Source organism: Netta rufina (genome assembly GCF_964035555.1).
Source record: "Netta rufina genome assembly, chromosome: 4".
Lineage (NCBI taxonomy): Eukaryota > Metazoa > Chordata > Aves > Anseriformes > Anatidae > Netta > Netta rufina.
In genome coordinates this window covers 66,073,396-66,089,057 of record NC_140127.1, presented here as the reverse complement: position 1 = coordinate 66,089,057, position 15,662 = coordinate 66,073,396, and the positions used below count along the sequence as shown (strand labels likewise).

Below are 15,662 nucleotides of genomic sequence, written 5' to 3'. Positions count from 1 at the left end.
TGTGGTTGATCTGGTTTTGAGCAAAGTCAGACTTGCTGATGTTTCAGTGCACTTTAGATAGACTTTTTCTGCTCACATTATCCTAATCTTGGTCAAACTAATGCTTCCTCCAAAGGTAAAAGATAATATCTGTTTGATGTAGTGCTTGATTTAGTGTCATCCACGAAATTTAGAGGCTGCCCAAGCTGTCCAATTCTTTCTTCTCTTTAGATGCACAAATCATTAGTGTTAAGTACTAAAGCTGGGCAAAAAAAAAATACTGACAAAGGAAAAAGTTGAATATTACAGTGGTGTTTGGAAAGAGCAAATGCAAAGTTACAAAATAAGTGTCAGAACTTGTTCTGATATAAATCAACATAGCTTCAGCGATTTACACAACCTGATGATATGGCTCTTCCATTCTGGCTGTGTCATTTAATTTTACTGATACTTTTGGTTTGCAAAGAAGATTATAATGAGCAGCTTTTTTTTTTTTTTTTTTTTTTGTTTCAGGACAGGGCTTTTTATATCAGTTTTCAGTTAGTTGGATATGCAGCTGAAGTCTGGATTTTGTCAATTTTGCACTGCTGTATGTCCACTAACTTTAATGGAGTTGTTCCTAGTAATCACTGAAGTGGAAAGTGAAATTATCTAGTCAGCAAACTATACATTAAGAGGATCTATACTTTAAACTTCTTTTATATACTATAGATATTCTAAGTGTGTGGATTGCAGATGTGTTGAAAATATGTGCTAGTTGTGTTTCTGCTGAGAAGCAAAACTTAATTTACTATAATTCAAAAACAAACAAAATGGATTAATGAACTCTCCTTGCATTTAAAAAAAAAAAAAAGTAGCATTTACCTTTTGTTCTGGAAGAACTCCCAGCAGAAGTTCTATAAATCTTTCTACTAAAGCATGAACACATGAGCAACTGATGATTCAACTCCTCAAGCTAAAGGGACACTGAACTAATGCATGCTGAAAGGGAGCCAGAGAACATTCCTTCGCTGAAAAGACCAAGTTTGAACAAACAAGCACAAAAATGTTCTTTAAAACAAAAAGTGCAAGAAGCTCTTCCAAAACATTTGTCTTTGGGAGGTTTCAGTTACAGCAGTGCCCAACAGATTTGCTATAGCTACAGCTTCTGTGTTTCTATTATAAACACTTAAATGCAGAATGAAAAAAAAAAAAAAAAAAACAAAAAAAACGCTTGTGGAAGAATGGTTCATACAAGGCTGGTCAGGCTGAGAGGTCTGAAATCGGGTCAGAAATCAAAGCATGCTGGAGCCTGAATGGTCTTTATTTATTTATTTGTTTATTTTGTGCATTGATATATCAACAACATTTGAACATAATACAAAGTTAAAAAAAAAAAAAAGTTTGTTCTGCGGCAATGCTAGCACTGATCTAAGTGAAAGGTGTAGTTCACATCAGGGTTCACAACAGAACCAAGTATCCCTTGTATTGGAGAAGCTAGTTCTCAATACTGATGAAATTCAGGCCACTTGGATTTATCTGCCAGTAATGTCAGGAACTTGGGAGGGGCAAGCTTTGCAGGCCTCTTTTGATTTTCATTGGACTCCTCTGGACCTCTGTGTAAAACTTGGGTGTTTAACTATTTTGACGATCGCATGTGATGTTTGGAATTTCTGAATAACACTTTGGATATCACTTTTTAAAAAAAATATATATGTATTTTTTATTCTTTAAAAGCATCAGTGTCTTGAAACAAAATCAATTTGCAAACATGCATCAAATTCTCTGCATGGATTTCTCTTGAGTGTGAAAGAGATCCATCCATATAACCTGGAACAGCTTGCTGACTGGAGATTTACGGTATGCTCCCAAAATACCAGTAAATCAGGTCCAAGAACTTCTTGCAATGTAGGCACTTCAATTTTTCATCTTTCACATTGTTAATGAATCAACAAGCTATGTTCAAATTGCTATTATTTCTTTCTCAAAGAAACAGCTTGCCATATCAGAAAAATGCCATGGTCAGAATGCCATTAGCTAATTGTGAAAACAGAGTTTTTTTCACAATGTTGTTTTTTTGTTTAATTATATTGAGAGGGAAAAAAAAGAAAAAAAGGAAAAAAAAAAAGAAAAAAAAAAAGCATTGAAATATTTTCACATGGGTATTTCCAAAATGACAAGTAAAATTTTTTAATTTTTCAAGTATCACTATCTTGACAAAACCAGTTAAGGCCCAGATGCAACCTGTGTAATGGCACCAGAAAATGAAACAGAAGAGCACTGAAATGATAATGTAGTGGCCTTTTGACTATGTTGTTTAGATGCAGGGCAGATCCTCTGCAAACATGCTGGCTGGGGAACTGGAGAGGGCAAAGTTGTTCCCAGCTAGCTGGGAGTGTTGCAGACTTTTAAGGGTGCAACTTGATCTCCTCTTCACCTCTGTCTCTGAGCAATCTAATCTGTTCCTTAACTTTTGTATTCTCATGCTACTTGTATTGTTAATAAATATATTCTTCTGGCTGCCTCGTTGTGCATGGAATTCTTCTGTTGCTCTTGTACTCAGATATTGCAGACAATTCCCTTGTTATAAGCTCTCATGGATTTAAAATTATACTAAGACATTGCACTGCTCCAGTTTTATACCATTAAAACTCTCCCCACAACATAGAGTGATACAAGGGCAAGAAAGATTCAGATTTTTGGAAGTAATCTGAAATGGCATGAAATTTGGCACAAAATATTTCTGTAAAATTCTGTCTGAGTTATAAATCAGTCTCTGATACAGAACTCTAGTAGAGAATACCAGGAAAAATATATTTAATGGTTGGGAACTATTCAGTGACTATCTTGTAGGTTTTCAATTTTCATTTTTTCTTCTCAGGAAGTTGGCAGGTTACAGAATAATATAACAAGAGATAAATATTTCTTGATAGTAAATTATTACAGAGAGCAATATAGTTAAAAAATTGAGTTACCCTGTGAATTTAAGAGTCCTCTTTTACTTTATCTAAGAAATGATGAGTGCAGCTATGTGAAGGTCAGGACCGCCTGGCCCTTACCTACCTCACCTTACCTTACCTTCACTCTCACTTGTACTGACACAGCCTGTCTTGCAGGTATCATCAAGAGGTAATACTAAATTTGTACCTATTTTGTTTGCCATCATTGCCTAACATGCTGAAGAACGTAGGAGGCACAAATGTGCAAGACCACCATATAGCTATATAAACATATGTTCTTTCATGATCATGGTAACAAAGAATAATGGAGATTTGCTTGCAAATGACTTGCTCCTTGGTGCAGTGACTATATAGATCTGTCCCTAAGTTATGATGTATTTTTTTTAACCACCTGTCATTCCACTGAAGTAGCTTCTTCCTAGAAGATAGTTTAAAAATCCATCAGGATTAGTTTTTCTACATTTACTGTATGTCTACAGAATTAGTATTAACATAATCTTTTCCAAACGTTTAGTTCTGTGACACCGTAGTGCTACGCATCCAATTATCTGCCCAACTTCAGATTCATTATGTATTGTTTTTTCCCCTTTTGAGAATATTTAGAACATTAACGCAGCCAAAACAGAAAACAAAAAGTAATCTCTTTCAATTTTTAAAATTAACTTTAATCTTCCAGCATCAAGAAGATCAGAAGGGGAGGATGGAAGTTTGGATCAGGACAGTAAGAAGGTAATGACCAGAAAGAACAACAGGTGGTAGTTTACTTGAGTTTCTTGAGGGAACTGTTCTATAAAACCTGGTTATGTTTAAAGGTATTCTTTTATATAACTGAAATAAGCATTACTGATTTTAGGTCTTTACAAAAGACAGTTTCAGGAATATTTATTAAGCATAATGTCTCACCCAGAGTGTTTAGAATTTACATTTTTCAGTAAAGAAAGAAATAAGGATATTAAGATTAGCAACAATAAGTTTGTGGATTTTTACTCAGTCTCAATACATACACTGGTGATTCAGCTAAGGCTGTTGGACCTTTGCTTAGGGTGTGTGTTAACATACAAGAAAAACGTCATAACAGGTTAGTTGTAAGAACGTGACATAGCACATCTTCTAAAGTGGGGCATAGTGGACAACTTATGCAACAGAGAAATTATCCTCAGCCCAGATGAAAGTTAAAAGTTTTCAGTAGCTGTGACATCTAATGTGGAATCCTGTTATATAGTCAATTTCTATAATTTGATAAATGTTGGTACAGACTGTACTGAGTATAAACATGCAAGTTAGCAAGACTTCCCAGGCTGGTGAAGTAGGACGTGCATTTGGATGTTAAATCTTGGCTGATTTAATTGTTTTTTATTCATTTCAGCTAAAGACCAGTTGGCTTATTCTGAAAGGGGATATGGACACCAGAACTAATTCCCCAGATTCAGAAACTCGGTCCCTGTCTCTTACTCCCGGAACTGACAGAGAAAACTTCCAGAGAACACAGGAGGGTACTACTGCCACATACTCCCGTGAGTACTGCATCTCGGGGCTGTCATAGCGGGCAAGAAGGAATGTGACAAAGGAAGATGGCCCTGCTGTAGGCGTGTCCAAATAGTTCTCTAGTGCTTTATGCTTCATTTCCCTATCATAGTTATGTGTATTTTCCAGTTGTTTTAGCTATGTGGCTTGTAAGCATTCGGTACCTTTGGTTTTCAATATTGAAACTATTTTTAGTTTTCTATTAATGAAAGAATCATAGAATTGTTTGGGTTGGAAGGCACCTTAAAGATCATCTAGTTCCAACCCCTCTGCCATGAGCAGGGTCGCATCCCAGTAGACCAGGTTGCCCAAAGCCCTGTCCAGCCTGGCCTTGAATACTTTCAGGGATGGGGCATCCACAGCTTCTCTGGGCAACCTGTGCCAGTGCCTCACCACCCTCATAGCAAAGAATTTCTTCCTATTATCTAATCTAAATTGACCCTCGTTCAGTTTAAATCCATTCCCCCTTGTCCTATCACTACACTCCCTGACAAAGAGTCCCTCCCTAGTTTTTCTGTAGGCCCACCTTAGGTACTTGAAGACCACAATGAGGTCTCCACAGAGCCTTCTCTTCTCCAGGCTTAGAAACCTCAACGCCCTCAGCCTGTCTTCATAGGAGAGCTGCTTCAGCCCTCTCATCATCTTTGTGCCCCTCTTCTGGACTGATTCTAATATGTTGATGTCCTCCTTATGTTGGGGGCACACCCCTCCTGGTGGGGTCTCACAAGAGCAGAGCAGAGGGGGAGAATCACCTCCCTCACCCTGCAGGCCACACTTATTTTGATGCAGCCCAGGTTAGCTTTCTGGGCTGCAAGCACACATTGCCAGTTTACGCCAAGCTTCTCATCAACCAACATCCCCAAGTCCTTCTCAGAGTTGCTCTCAATCCATTCTCCACTTAGCCTGTATTTGTGCTTGGGATTCCCCCACCCATATGCAGGCCCTTGCTCTTGGCTTTATTGAACTTCCTGAGGATCACAAATGCTTGCCCCCTTCTGTGACTTGGGCAGCGTGGCTAGAGCTCTTGCCAGTGAGGCAAAAAAAGGCTGTTGAGTATCTCAGCCTTCTCTTCTCTTCTGGATAACCAGGTCTCCCATTTCCTTCTGAAGAGGGCTTGCAATTTCCCTAGTCTTTCTTTTACAAAACACGGATGCAGCTATTGCAAGCCTTTCTTGTTGCCTTTGATGTCTCTGGCCACATTTAAGTCTAACAGGGCTTTAGCTTTCCTGAGCTGATCCCTGGCTGCTTGGATGATTTCTCTGTATTCCTCCCAGGCTACCCATCCCTCTGTAGGCCTCCTTTCTCTGCCTCAACTATGGCCAGGAGCTCCTTGTTCATCAATGCAGGCCTCCTGGCATTTTTTCTTGACGTCTTTGTTGGAATGCATCACTCATGAGATTGAAGAAGGTGATCCTTGAATATTAACCAGCTTTCTTGGGCCCCTCTTCCCTCCAGGGTTTTATCCCATAGTACTCTACCAAGCAGATCCCTGCAGGGCAAAGTCTGCTCTCACAAAGTCCAGGGTAACAAGCTTGCTGTGCTCCCTCCTTGCTGCTCTCAGGATCCTAAACTCTACCATTTCATGGTCACTGCAGACTTGGCTGCAGTGCTTATATACCGTAAGAAGCATTGCTTATATAATGAAATTGTATTATCTCTCTGTAGAGGAGAATTTCCTTAACCAAAAACCTGCCCCTCATTAATACATAAAAGCACTTATCTGTACGCTACCTATTTAAAAACAAAACAAAACAAAACAGGGTAGTAGTATCAAGCATATTTTTGACTTGTGGTAATTACTCCTTGATACAAATTATGTCTTTTGAATATTAGTACAGCCATTTTTTCCGTATCATGATAAAGCATAAGGATCACTAAAAGTTTAACAGATAACTTGGACATTTCACTCCCTGTGTCCTCCACTTTATGTCATAAAACAGTAGAAGGTCATCTGGGGTGAAAAAGCTGGGGAAGCAGTTTTCCGAAAGAATGTATCCAATGTGAGGCATGTCTGGCAGCAAGGCTAGGATGTCAGTCTTGTGGGCATTTTGGTAATGTGATAGCTGGCTCCATCAACTTCTATTAAGGAAATTATGGCTTAGCTATGCAAGAAAGAGGAAAAACAGATGATACAAAGCCTGTCACAAGGGTGTGACAAGATAAAAAAGAAAGGTTATTTTGGGTCATCAGTCTCACTAGTCTAACCTGAAGGGATTTGATTCCTTAGTCATCACCAGACATTGCATACATGTGCACAAGATGTTTTGTAGAAAATCCTGAGCAAGAAAAAACTAGGTCTGATCACTTCTCACACCGGACATCTATTATTTACAGTTATTAACATCTATAATTCATTAACACCTAAACAGTAGCTTTTCTCCCTTTTGCACTTATGGTTGAGAGTGGCCAGATCTTTAACCTGACATTTAGCCCTGTCTCTGTGGCATTGCCAGTGAGTATCAAAGAGAATAAACTTTTCAGATACAGGCTTGGTGCAAACAGTTACATACAGAATAGAAGGGTTAGCAGTCATCTGACTGTGAATCTCTGGAAATGTGTCCAAACATTGTGCAGAGCCCTGCATTCGTTCATCTAGCCTCTGAGCAAACCAAAGAAGGGTATTCTGGTCTAGAAGATATTTAGTCACATTACTCTAGCTACATTCCCAGAAGAATATATCTAACATCAAAGTACTTATGTATGAGGCTTGTATAATTGGCAGGTATCTGGAGTGGAGCTTGCTTGTGTCCAGCCATGTTGAAGACTAAGTGACAGGGACAGCATCTCCTTACATCCACCTGCATAAATGTGTCTTGTTTCTATACGTATAGGTTTTTTATAGTTTATTGTTTACCAAGGGAAACCAGCTGATGTGATTTTTTTGGACTTCAGCAAGGCTTTTGACATGGTTTCCCATAGGATCCTACTGGACAAAATGTCCACCATACAGCTAAATAAAAACATTATACGATGGGTGAGCAATTGGCTAACGGGCAGGGCCCAAAGGGTTATGGTAAATGGGGCTGCGTCAGGCTGGCGGGCGGTCACCAGTGGGGTCCCTCAAGGCTCCATTTTAGGGCCAGTACTTTTCAATATTTTTATAAACGATCTGGATGTAGGAATAGAAGGTATTTTGAGCAAGTTTGCTGATGACACCAAACTTGGAGGAGTTGTGGACTCAAATGAGGGCGTAAAGGCCTTACAGAGGGATCTGGACAGGTTGGAGAGCTGGGCGATCACCAACCGCATGAAGTTCAATAAGAGCAAGTGCCGGGTCCTGCACCTGGGACGGGGAAACCCTGGCTGCATGTACAGACTGGGCGATGAGACGCTGGAGAGCAGCCTAGAAGAGAGGGATCTGGGGGTCGTGGTAGACAGCAAGTTGAACATGAGCCAGCAGTGTGCCCTGGCAGCCAGGAGGGCGAATCGTGTCCTGGGGTGCATCAAGCACGGCATCGCTAGTAGGTCAAGGGAGGTGATTGTCCCGCTCTACTCTGCGCTGGTGCGGCCTCACCTCGAGTACTGTGTGCAGTTCTGGGCACCACAGTATAAAAAGGACATGAAACTGTTGGAAAGTGTCCAGAGGAGGGCTACGAAGATGGTGAAAGGCCTGGAGGGGAAGACGTACGAAGAACGGCTGAGGTCACTGGGCCTGTTCAGCCTGGAGAAGAGGAGGCTGAGGGGAGACCTCATCACAGTCTACAACTTCCTCGTAAGGGGGTGTCGAGAGGCAGGAGACCTTTTCTCCATTAACACTAGTGACAGGACCCGCGGGAACGGGGTTAAGCTGAGGCAGGGGAAATTTAGGCTGGACGTCAGGAGGGGGTTCTTCACAGAGAGGGTGGTTGCACACTGGAACAGGCTCCCCAGGGAAGTGGTCACTGCACCGAGCCTGTCTGAATTTAAGAAGAGATTGGACTGTGCACTTAGTCACATGGTCTGAACTTTTGGGTAGACCTGTGCGGTGTCAAGAGTTGGACTTGATGATCCTTAAGGGTCCCTTCCAACTCAGGATATTCTATGATTCTATGATTCTATGATTAATCATTATTTTAACTTCACATATTTATGAAGTTAAATATCTAACAAGGTGTGTAACTCCTGCTGTTAATGTGTACCTGATGTGCAGAAAAACAGCCTCAGAATATCCAGGTTAGAGTGAATGTCGTATTGGAAAAAGCAGAATCCATGCCCATGCAGAGAGTATCTGATGTTCAGATAGTGCCTAATTAGAGAGACTGATTACTGTATCTTGATCAGTTACCCCAGAAAATTTGGGAAAATTTGCTATAAAAGTACAACTGCATTTGGATGTGATAATGAGCAGTAGGTGGCTTTTGCTGTTATTTTTTTATTAAAAAAAAAAAAAAAAAAAAAAGGCAAAATAAAACATTTTTAACTTCACAAATAAGTTCATGGGAAACAGAAACTAGGTGAAATGTTTTTTCCAGCTGGAGTCACTGTCTCTTTTCTTATTAGTATGTTCTGAGCTCTTCCAGCTTTATACACCTCTTGGGTTTTTTCCAGCTAGCCACACGATGTCGCTTGTGCCTGTAAATGTGGCTCAGTCCTGGCAGCCTGGGAGGCAACTCCTGAGCTTCTACGTGCTAAAATTAATTGTGTTTGTTTTCAAACCATGATCTCTTCCTTAGTGTATTTTTCCCTTGTAACTGACAAATTTGGCAAAAGAACAAATCCCACTCACCTTCTCTGTAGCCAAGATGCCAACAAATTTATATGCTCACAATTTATACCACTCCTTCCATGATGTTAGATTTTATTTCTAAAACATCTCTTACTTTTGTCTTAATTTTCCTAAATTAAAAGTCAATTTCATAAAGCCATTTTTCATATGATGAGCTTTCATTGCCCCAGTTATCCTGTAGACCATTGTTCTAGTGAAGTTGATTTAACCCACCTGAACAGAGCATCCTTCCATGATGTCCTGTCACTACAATTATTTCCATATCTTGAAGGTATCAAGACAGCCATTTCCAACTTTTGTCATTTTTACACTTAGGTTAATAAGTGTATTTATAATGGTCACCTTGTTGCTGTATAACTATGCCTGTCTCCATTGTTTCCAAATGATGAGCTCTGAGCTTAAATAGCAGAAGTTTGGGATATTTATTAGTCCCTAAGTACAATTTTTCCCATGAATTATTAAATTGCATCCCATTTCAATTACTTTTATGATTAAGATTTTCCCAGTTAATGATTGGGGAATCCTCCTCTATATTGGCAATTCTTTATACTTCTGTGTAGACAGCCAAGTTTATTAGCCCATTACTATTTTTGGTGTCCAGTTTATTAGTGAAAATATTAAGGAATTTCAACTCCACACCAGTTAATGCTGACGTTTCCCTCTCTAGTGAGAACTGCTCAGTTTTCACTATTTCTCACATTTCATTTTTTCCCTACTGACCTTAAAATTCCTCTGATAAATTCCATCTTCTCCAGAAGCTTTGATTTCATCTTTGGCAACACATGGAACATTTTGATGATATTTTATTAGATGAGATCCAATAAAATTTATTTTGCGTGGAAGTTGTTTCTCTTAGCAAATAAAACAACCACGGAACTATGATGCTGTCTCTAACTTTTATGTTAAACCAATCAAAATCTACATGAATATAATTGATTTTCTGTCAAAAAAGTTCTGACTACCTTTTTCCCTTCTCAAACACAAAAACTGCAATTGCTGTTCTCCAATGATATAAGCAATTGGACTTCCAATCTTTTGTGAGCTTATTGGCTCCCTTGTTTAAGTACAGAGTGCTTTGAATTATGTTTCTGTCACAATTGTGATTCATTTGCATACCCTTATTGTATTAGCTTTTTCTATCATTGCTCCATACTCTAAATTTGTTCCTAAAAGCTGAGGTGAAATAATCCTTTAGTCTTGGAGTCCTACCTAGGTTTCATCTTGCGTACTGACACAGCATAACTCCCAGTGATCCCATTTCTTCTTTTCTTGTTCTCTTTTTGTTTGTGTAGCTGCAGAACCTTTTGCTATTTGTTTTAATATAATTTTCAATGTTTAACTCAGCTTGACTCCTGGCAGTTCTCACTTTATCTCAGCACACTGTGAGCTCTTTGCTGATCCATCTTTTGTTTTTTCTTTCTATGTGGTTATTCCTAATAATCTCCTTAGGGTACTTATTAATCCAGTTGGGTCTGAATTCCCTTCCTTTATTCCCCTTTGGATACAAATTGCTAGCATTTTTGTCAGAAAGAACACTTGTACATTCAGTTCTTTGAGCTAAGTGACTTCTCTTAACTCTTTGCCTCAGTTTATCAGTTTCTTGTACTGAAATCAGTAGCGTTTACTACAGACACATTTCTTCATCTTCTGTTGAATTTAAACTGATTCAACTTGCCACTTCTATGCAGCATTATTTTTATAAACCAAACTAGTCTAAAACACTTTTTGTCCATTTACCAACAAAGAGAACACCCAAACTTTCTTATTAGCCTAGATATTAAAAGTTTTTTTTCACCATATTAGATCTACTCTGTTACTGGTAACTTCACTTTGTGAATTTAATCTATGCAGAACCTTTCTATTCAGTATTTATGCTCTCACTTATTTCTTTTTTCCATTGCCATACTTTCATTTACGTTTGTGTTTTTTTTTCCACTTGAAGCAGTGTAAGTTTTAAAGAACTCAAAATGACTGTTTTTTTTGTTTGTTTGTTTGATTGTTTGCTCTTAAGTGATAAGATACTAATCCTTCTAAAATGAGTAGTACTCAGTTATATTTCATCCTATGAATACAATATACATAGTTACCTTGCAATTGCTGTTTCTGGCTGTTGTCCTGATTTCTGTGTTCTACTAAGTTGTAAAGGACTTTACAAAAAATATTATCATGATATATATATCATGTCTTTTATAGGATTTCCATATTCTAAATCTGCTTCTCTACCTGGTTATGGAAGGAACGGCTTGCATCAGGTAGGTATACATTTAAACGCATTCTCCATGTAATAGCGTTTCATAAATAGGCAACTAGTTAAAAATATACACAGCAGTAACACTTCACAGTTTTTTGGCTATGAGCCCTGCCTGACAGATTCATACCTTATGAGGGTTACAGTTTGTCTGCCTGCAGGAGTAAGACTGAGTCTTTTCGTTTTGATTGGGTGTGGCATGAGCATTGGGAATCTTGATTCTTCTTCTTTGGACCAAGGTCCAAAATGTACAAGCTGCATATATTAACAGACCACAGTATAACTTGAATTAATGATGGGATGGGTTAAACCTTTCATTAGGCAAGGAATGATCTTAGAGCAAAGGTGGAGCAGCCCATACCCTTTGCATTTCTTAAACCACTTTATTTTTTTATTTTTTTTTTCCTTCTTGGTATGTGTATATATATACATGTAGTCATTATATAAAGCAGGAGGGAGCAAGGCAGAGAGAACGGCAGGAAGCAACCTAGAAAGCAAAATACATAACAAAATTATGATCAGATTAAGACTAGGAGTTCATTTTCTAATTCTTTATTATGTATCTTTTTGTAATTCCTCAGGAAAAGTCCATCACTGATACTGTGGTCTCTCTCTCTCTGGCATTCGATATTTTGTCTTCTCAGTTCATGTCTCATATTTTTTGGTAAAAACACAGTATGGTTAATGGTGATAAATTGGGAATACGTAGATACACTTGCATTTTGAAGATTGATTTGTGTCTAAATTATATGGATAAGACCTCATTCAAATTCCCTCTTTTCTCCAAACAAAGATATGAAAGCTTCATAAGTATATAAGCAGGCCTAAACTTCTCCAGTGATGAGTTAAACTATAGGTTATTAGTAGGAGCTACAAGAAAGTAATTGTAAGAGAGCAGCTGAACTGATTTTTTCTGTAGTTACTGTCCATCCTTTTGAGTTAATATTACAAGACTAATTGTGCCTGTGATATTTCAAATACCTGACTGCTTGAATTCCTCTCTAAAGAAACCAATGGCAACACGACTTAACAAAATTAGATTTATGAATTTGAAAATGTTTGGATAAACCTGTCCCCATTTCAGAGTCAATAGCTTTTTTTCTGACTTTTCAGAATAACTGTTACCAGTAACCTGGACCAAGCAAAAGATCAACTTGCTCACAGCCTCTGCACTGTTGAGGAAACAAAGCCATCAGAAAGTATAGATGCAGTGTTTGCTGTACTTTTGCAGGTTTAAGTCATGTAATGTGATAGGAAAGCAGCAGATGGCAGCATTTGTCCCATATAAGGGGTGCAACCTCATCTCTGAAAATTTCAGGAAAGTTGAAAATGATCAAATCCTTTATATCAAATTCTTCTCAGAATGAAAGTGCTCTGTTTAGACTGAAGATTCATACCAGCTTTTTTGGTATGTTGTTTTTAATCAACTATCCCATTGGTGCATAATGCAATAAAACAAAAACAAACAATAAGGAGCCTTGCTGTTTGTTCTGAGCCTGGATATGCACATGGTGTATATGCTAGTGGAAAAAAAAAATAATAATGCCTTTCTCCTGTAATAACTGTCATCATCATAGCATTTTCCAGCAAAGAAAAAGACAATAGATCAAGCAAAGCTATGACACGTATGGACAGTTCTCCCTGATCTTAGTGGCATCTGCAGTTGTGAAGCAGAAAACAGAATAAGACACACAGGTTTCAGTGCAGCATAAGTGATCAGGTCTCCTGGGATGACTGTCATAACAACACTGCATTGCAGGGAAAGGCATTGGAGGCTTACCTTCATGTCAGGTCTTCAAATGACAGTGGCTGGTGGCTTTCTGACACCTTTCAACCTGATTGGAAATTGCTAAGAATCAGAGCTTAAAAACACCCACAGGATTTAGGGGTGAGATGGGCCGATAAGACTTTGCAGTTGCTTCCCTGGATGACACCCAAGCACCATCTTTCATTGGTCCATGGAAATTCACAGTGTAGACAGTACACTGCACCCGCACTACCTCAGAGTTTGATGTACACTTATTGACACTCCATCCACTTCTACAAGAAAAGCTCCTTCTTTGCTCCTGTAGATTGAAGGGTGTTGTGAGTGCTCTGCATACCCATTTAGAGCAATTAGGTCAATTTCTAATAAAAATGTTGCTCTCTTTCTGTCTCATAAGGATCTGTATTTTGATTGTGCACAGAGTGGTGTGGGTTGGTTTATGGTGTATTTTGCTGTTACATTGCATTTTTTCTTCTCTTTCAGCCTGAAAATATGGGCCAATACGAAACAGACCAGGAGGCAAGCTGGGGGATGAAAGGTATATTGCAGTAGCATTTCCACTCCGCTTCATGTTTTCTTCCTTTGAGGATGTTTGTTAACTTCTTGCCAGAAGGGTTACTATTCTGATATCATCCCATGGTTCATGTGATAGTGATAGCTAGCTAGCTCAGTATCGTGTTCATCACAGAGAATTTTCTTTTTATCTGACTGAATACAAAGGCCTGACACCTGCATCACAAAGTGATGTAACAATGTTGAGTTTATCCCAGTATTCTGAATATATGGCAACAGCCTCCATGATTCTCTTTGCTTAACAGGTGGTGTTCTCATGTCAAAGAGAGGAAGAAACTTAAGCTAATTACTCTTTGAGCCGTATCTGATAAAAAGATAAAGTTCATTGTGCTTCTTGTTAGTCCTACAGTAGGGCTAAGATGTACAGCATTCAAAAAGCAGAATTACATTACATTAATTTATTTTATTACAGTTTAAGTGGACTGTATGCTTAATATGGAAATTGGGTTAGAATTTTCAAAAGCGATGAGCAATTTAGGAACATGCAGCTTCTGATGGGAAAGAGTAGGGTGTTTTTTTCCAAGACACTTAATCTTGTTTTTTAAAGAATCTTACTCCAATGCTACACTTCATGCCTCTGTGTTGATAAAAATATTTGTCTGAGTAATGGAGAGTGTAAATTTTGAAAAGTAGATTTATCTTTGATTTTAATTTTTTGACCATAAAAAAAAATATTTCTATGGAAACATGCTGGATGTCTTAGTAGCATTTAATCATTGATGTATATGAGAATAGATGAGCATACTGCAGTCATATCTATCAACACTGGCCTAGCTAGAATACTCTTGTGTTAATTTAGATGCAGGAGCACCCCACCCTACTCCCCCAAAAAATAAAACAATTGCTGTCATTATTTCCACTGCAGTCAGTCCAAGAGCAGGGTGTTGGCATCTTGGAACACTGTATTAACTTAATGATTTTTGTGTATGTTCACAAAATGACATGCCTGTAATAATCCATATATTTTAACTGTTTTCAGTAAAGAACAATATGGGCGGGACTTTTGGATGACAGTCTGACTTAACTCTGCACAAAAGCCTCTTATAAAGAGAAATTCCCAATTTTGCCATATTCACGGGGTATCAAGAGATGGAGTTTCTGTAATAAACCTTTGATTTCAAGGACTGTTGCTTCAGTGTTTTAGGCATTGAGACCATTGGGGTCAAATGCTTACAATGCATGCAGTTATCCAACAACTATTGAAAACTGTAAGAGAAATGTAGTAGGATAACAAATTACTAATGTACCTATATGTTCATAATGGTGACTTCAAAAGCAGCCTATAAATTCTAAACTGTGAACCTATTCTCATTCTCTTGCAGAATACAAGGTAAGAAGGGCTTTTCCAACACTGGAAGAACAATCAGATTCAGCACTTCCTAGCAAGGTTACATGTGCTTCTTTTTTTTTATTTATTTTATTTTGTCAATTTTGTCCCAGTGAAATATTTGTCAAATAAGGATGCAAGTATGTACCATTAATATTAGTAAGTTCCCCACACTGTCATTTCCACAAATCAGAATCAGATTTGGCTGGAGTTCATATGTTCTTGTCTTTTTAACAGATTTATCCTTATGAAACCCTTATTGTAACAAACAGAGTTCGTGTCAAATTGCCTAAGGATGTGGACAGGACCAGACTGGAGGTAGGAATGATATGTGCTTGATGGCTTTGCAAGTCTTTGTCCTGTCTGTTTACCATCTGATGTATTCCTAAGCCCAAGTTAAGTAACAGCAATGAAACAAGCAAAATAACACTATATATAATATTTTATTTGAAAGCACCAGTATATCACAGAATCAAAGGTTTACGTTGGAAGAAACCTTAAAGACCATCTAATTCCAACCCCCTGCCATAGGCAGGGATGCAACCCACTAGATCAGGTTCCCCAGGGCCTCATCCAACCCAGTCTTGAACACCTCCAGGGAT

General features: G+C 38.4%; 1 protein-coding gene across 4 annotated transcripts in view; it reads left to right on the top strand.

Moving 5' to 3' along the window:
* ABLIM2 (actin binding LIM protein family member 2) overlaps positions 1 to 15,662 on the top strand; it is a 146,820-nt gene that overhangs the window by 116,525 nt on the left and 14,633 nt on the right. For all 4 annotated transcript variants that reach the window (XM_084286157.1, XM_084286159.1, XM_084286158.1 and 1 more), the window contains 6 exons: positions 3,595 to 3,647; positions 4,285 to 4,432; positions 11,341 to 11,399; positions 13,644 to 13,698; positions 15,056 to 15,120; positions 15,298 to 15,378. In XM_084286157.1, the coding sequence (XP_084142283.1) occupies positions 3,595 to 3,647; positions 4,285 to 4,432; positions 11,341 to 11,399; positions 13,644 to 13,698; positions 15,056 to 15,120; positions 15,298 to 15,378 (461 nt within the window). The remainder of the gene's footprint in view (positions 1 to 3,594; positions 3,648 to 4,284; positions 4,433 to 11,340; positions 11,400 to 13,643; positions 13,699 to 15,055; positions 15,121 to 15,297; positions 15,379 to 15,662) is intronic.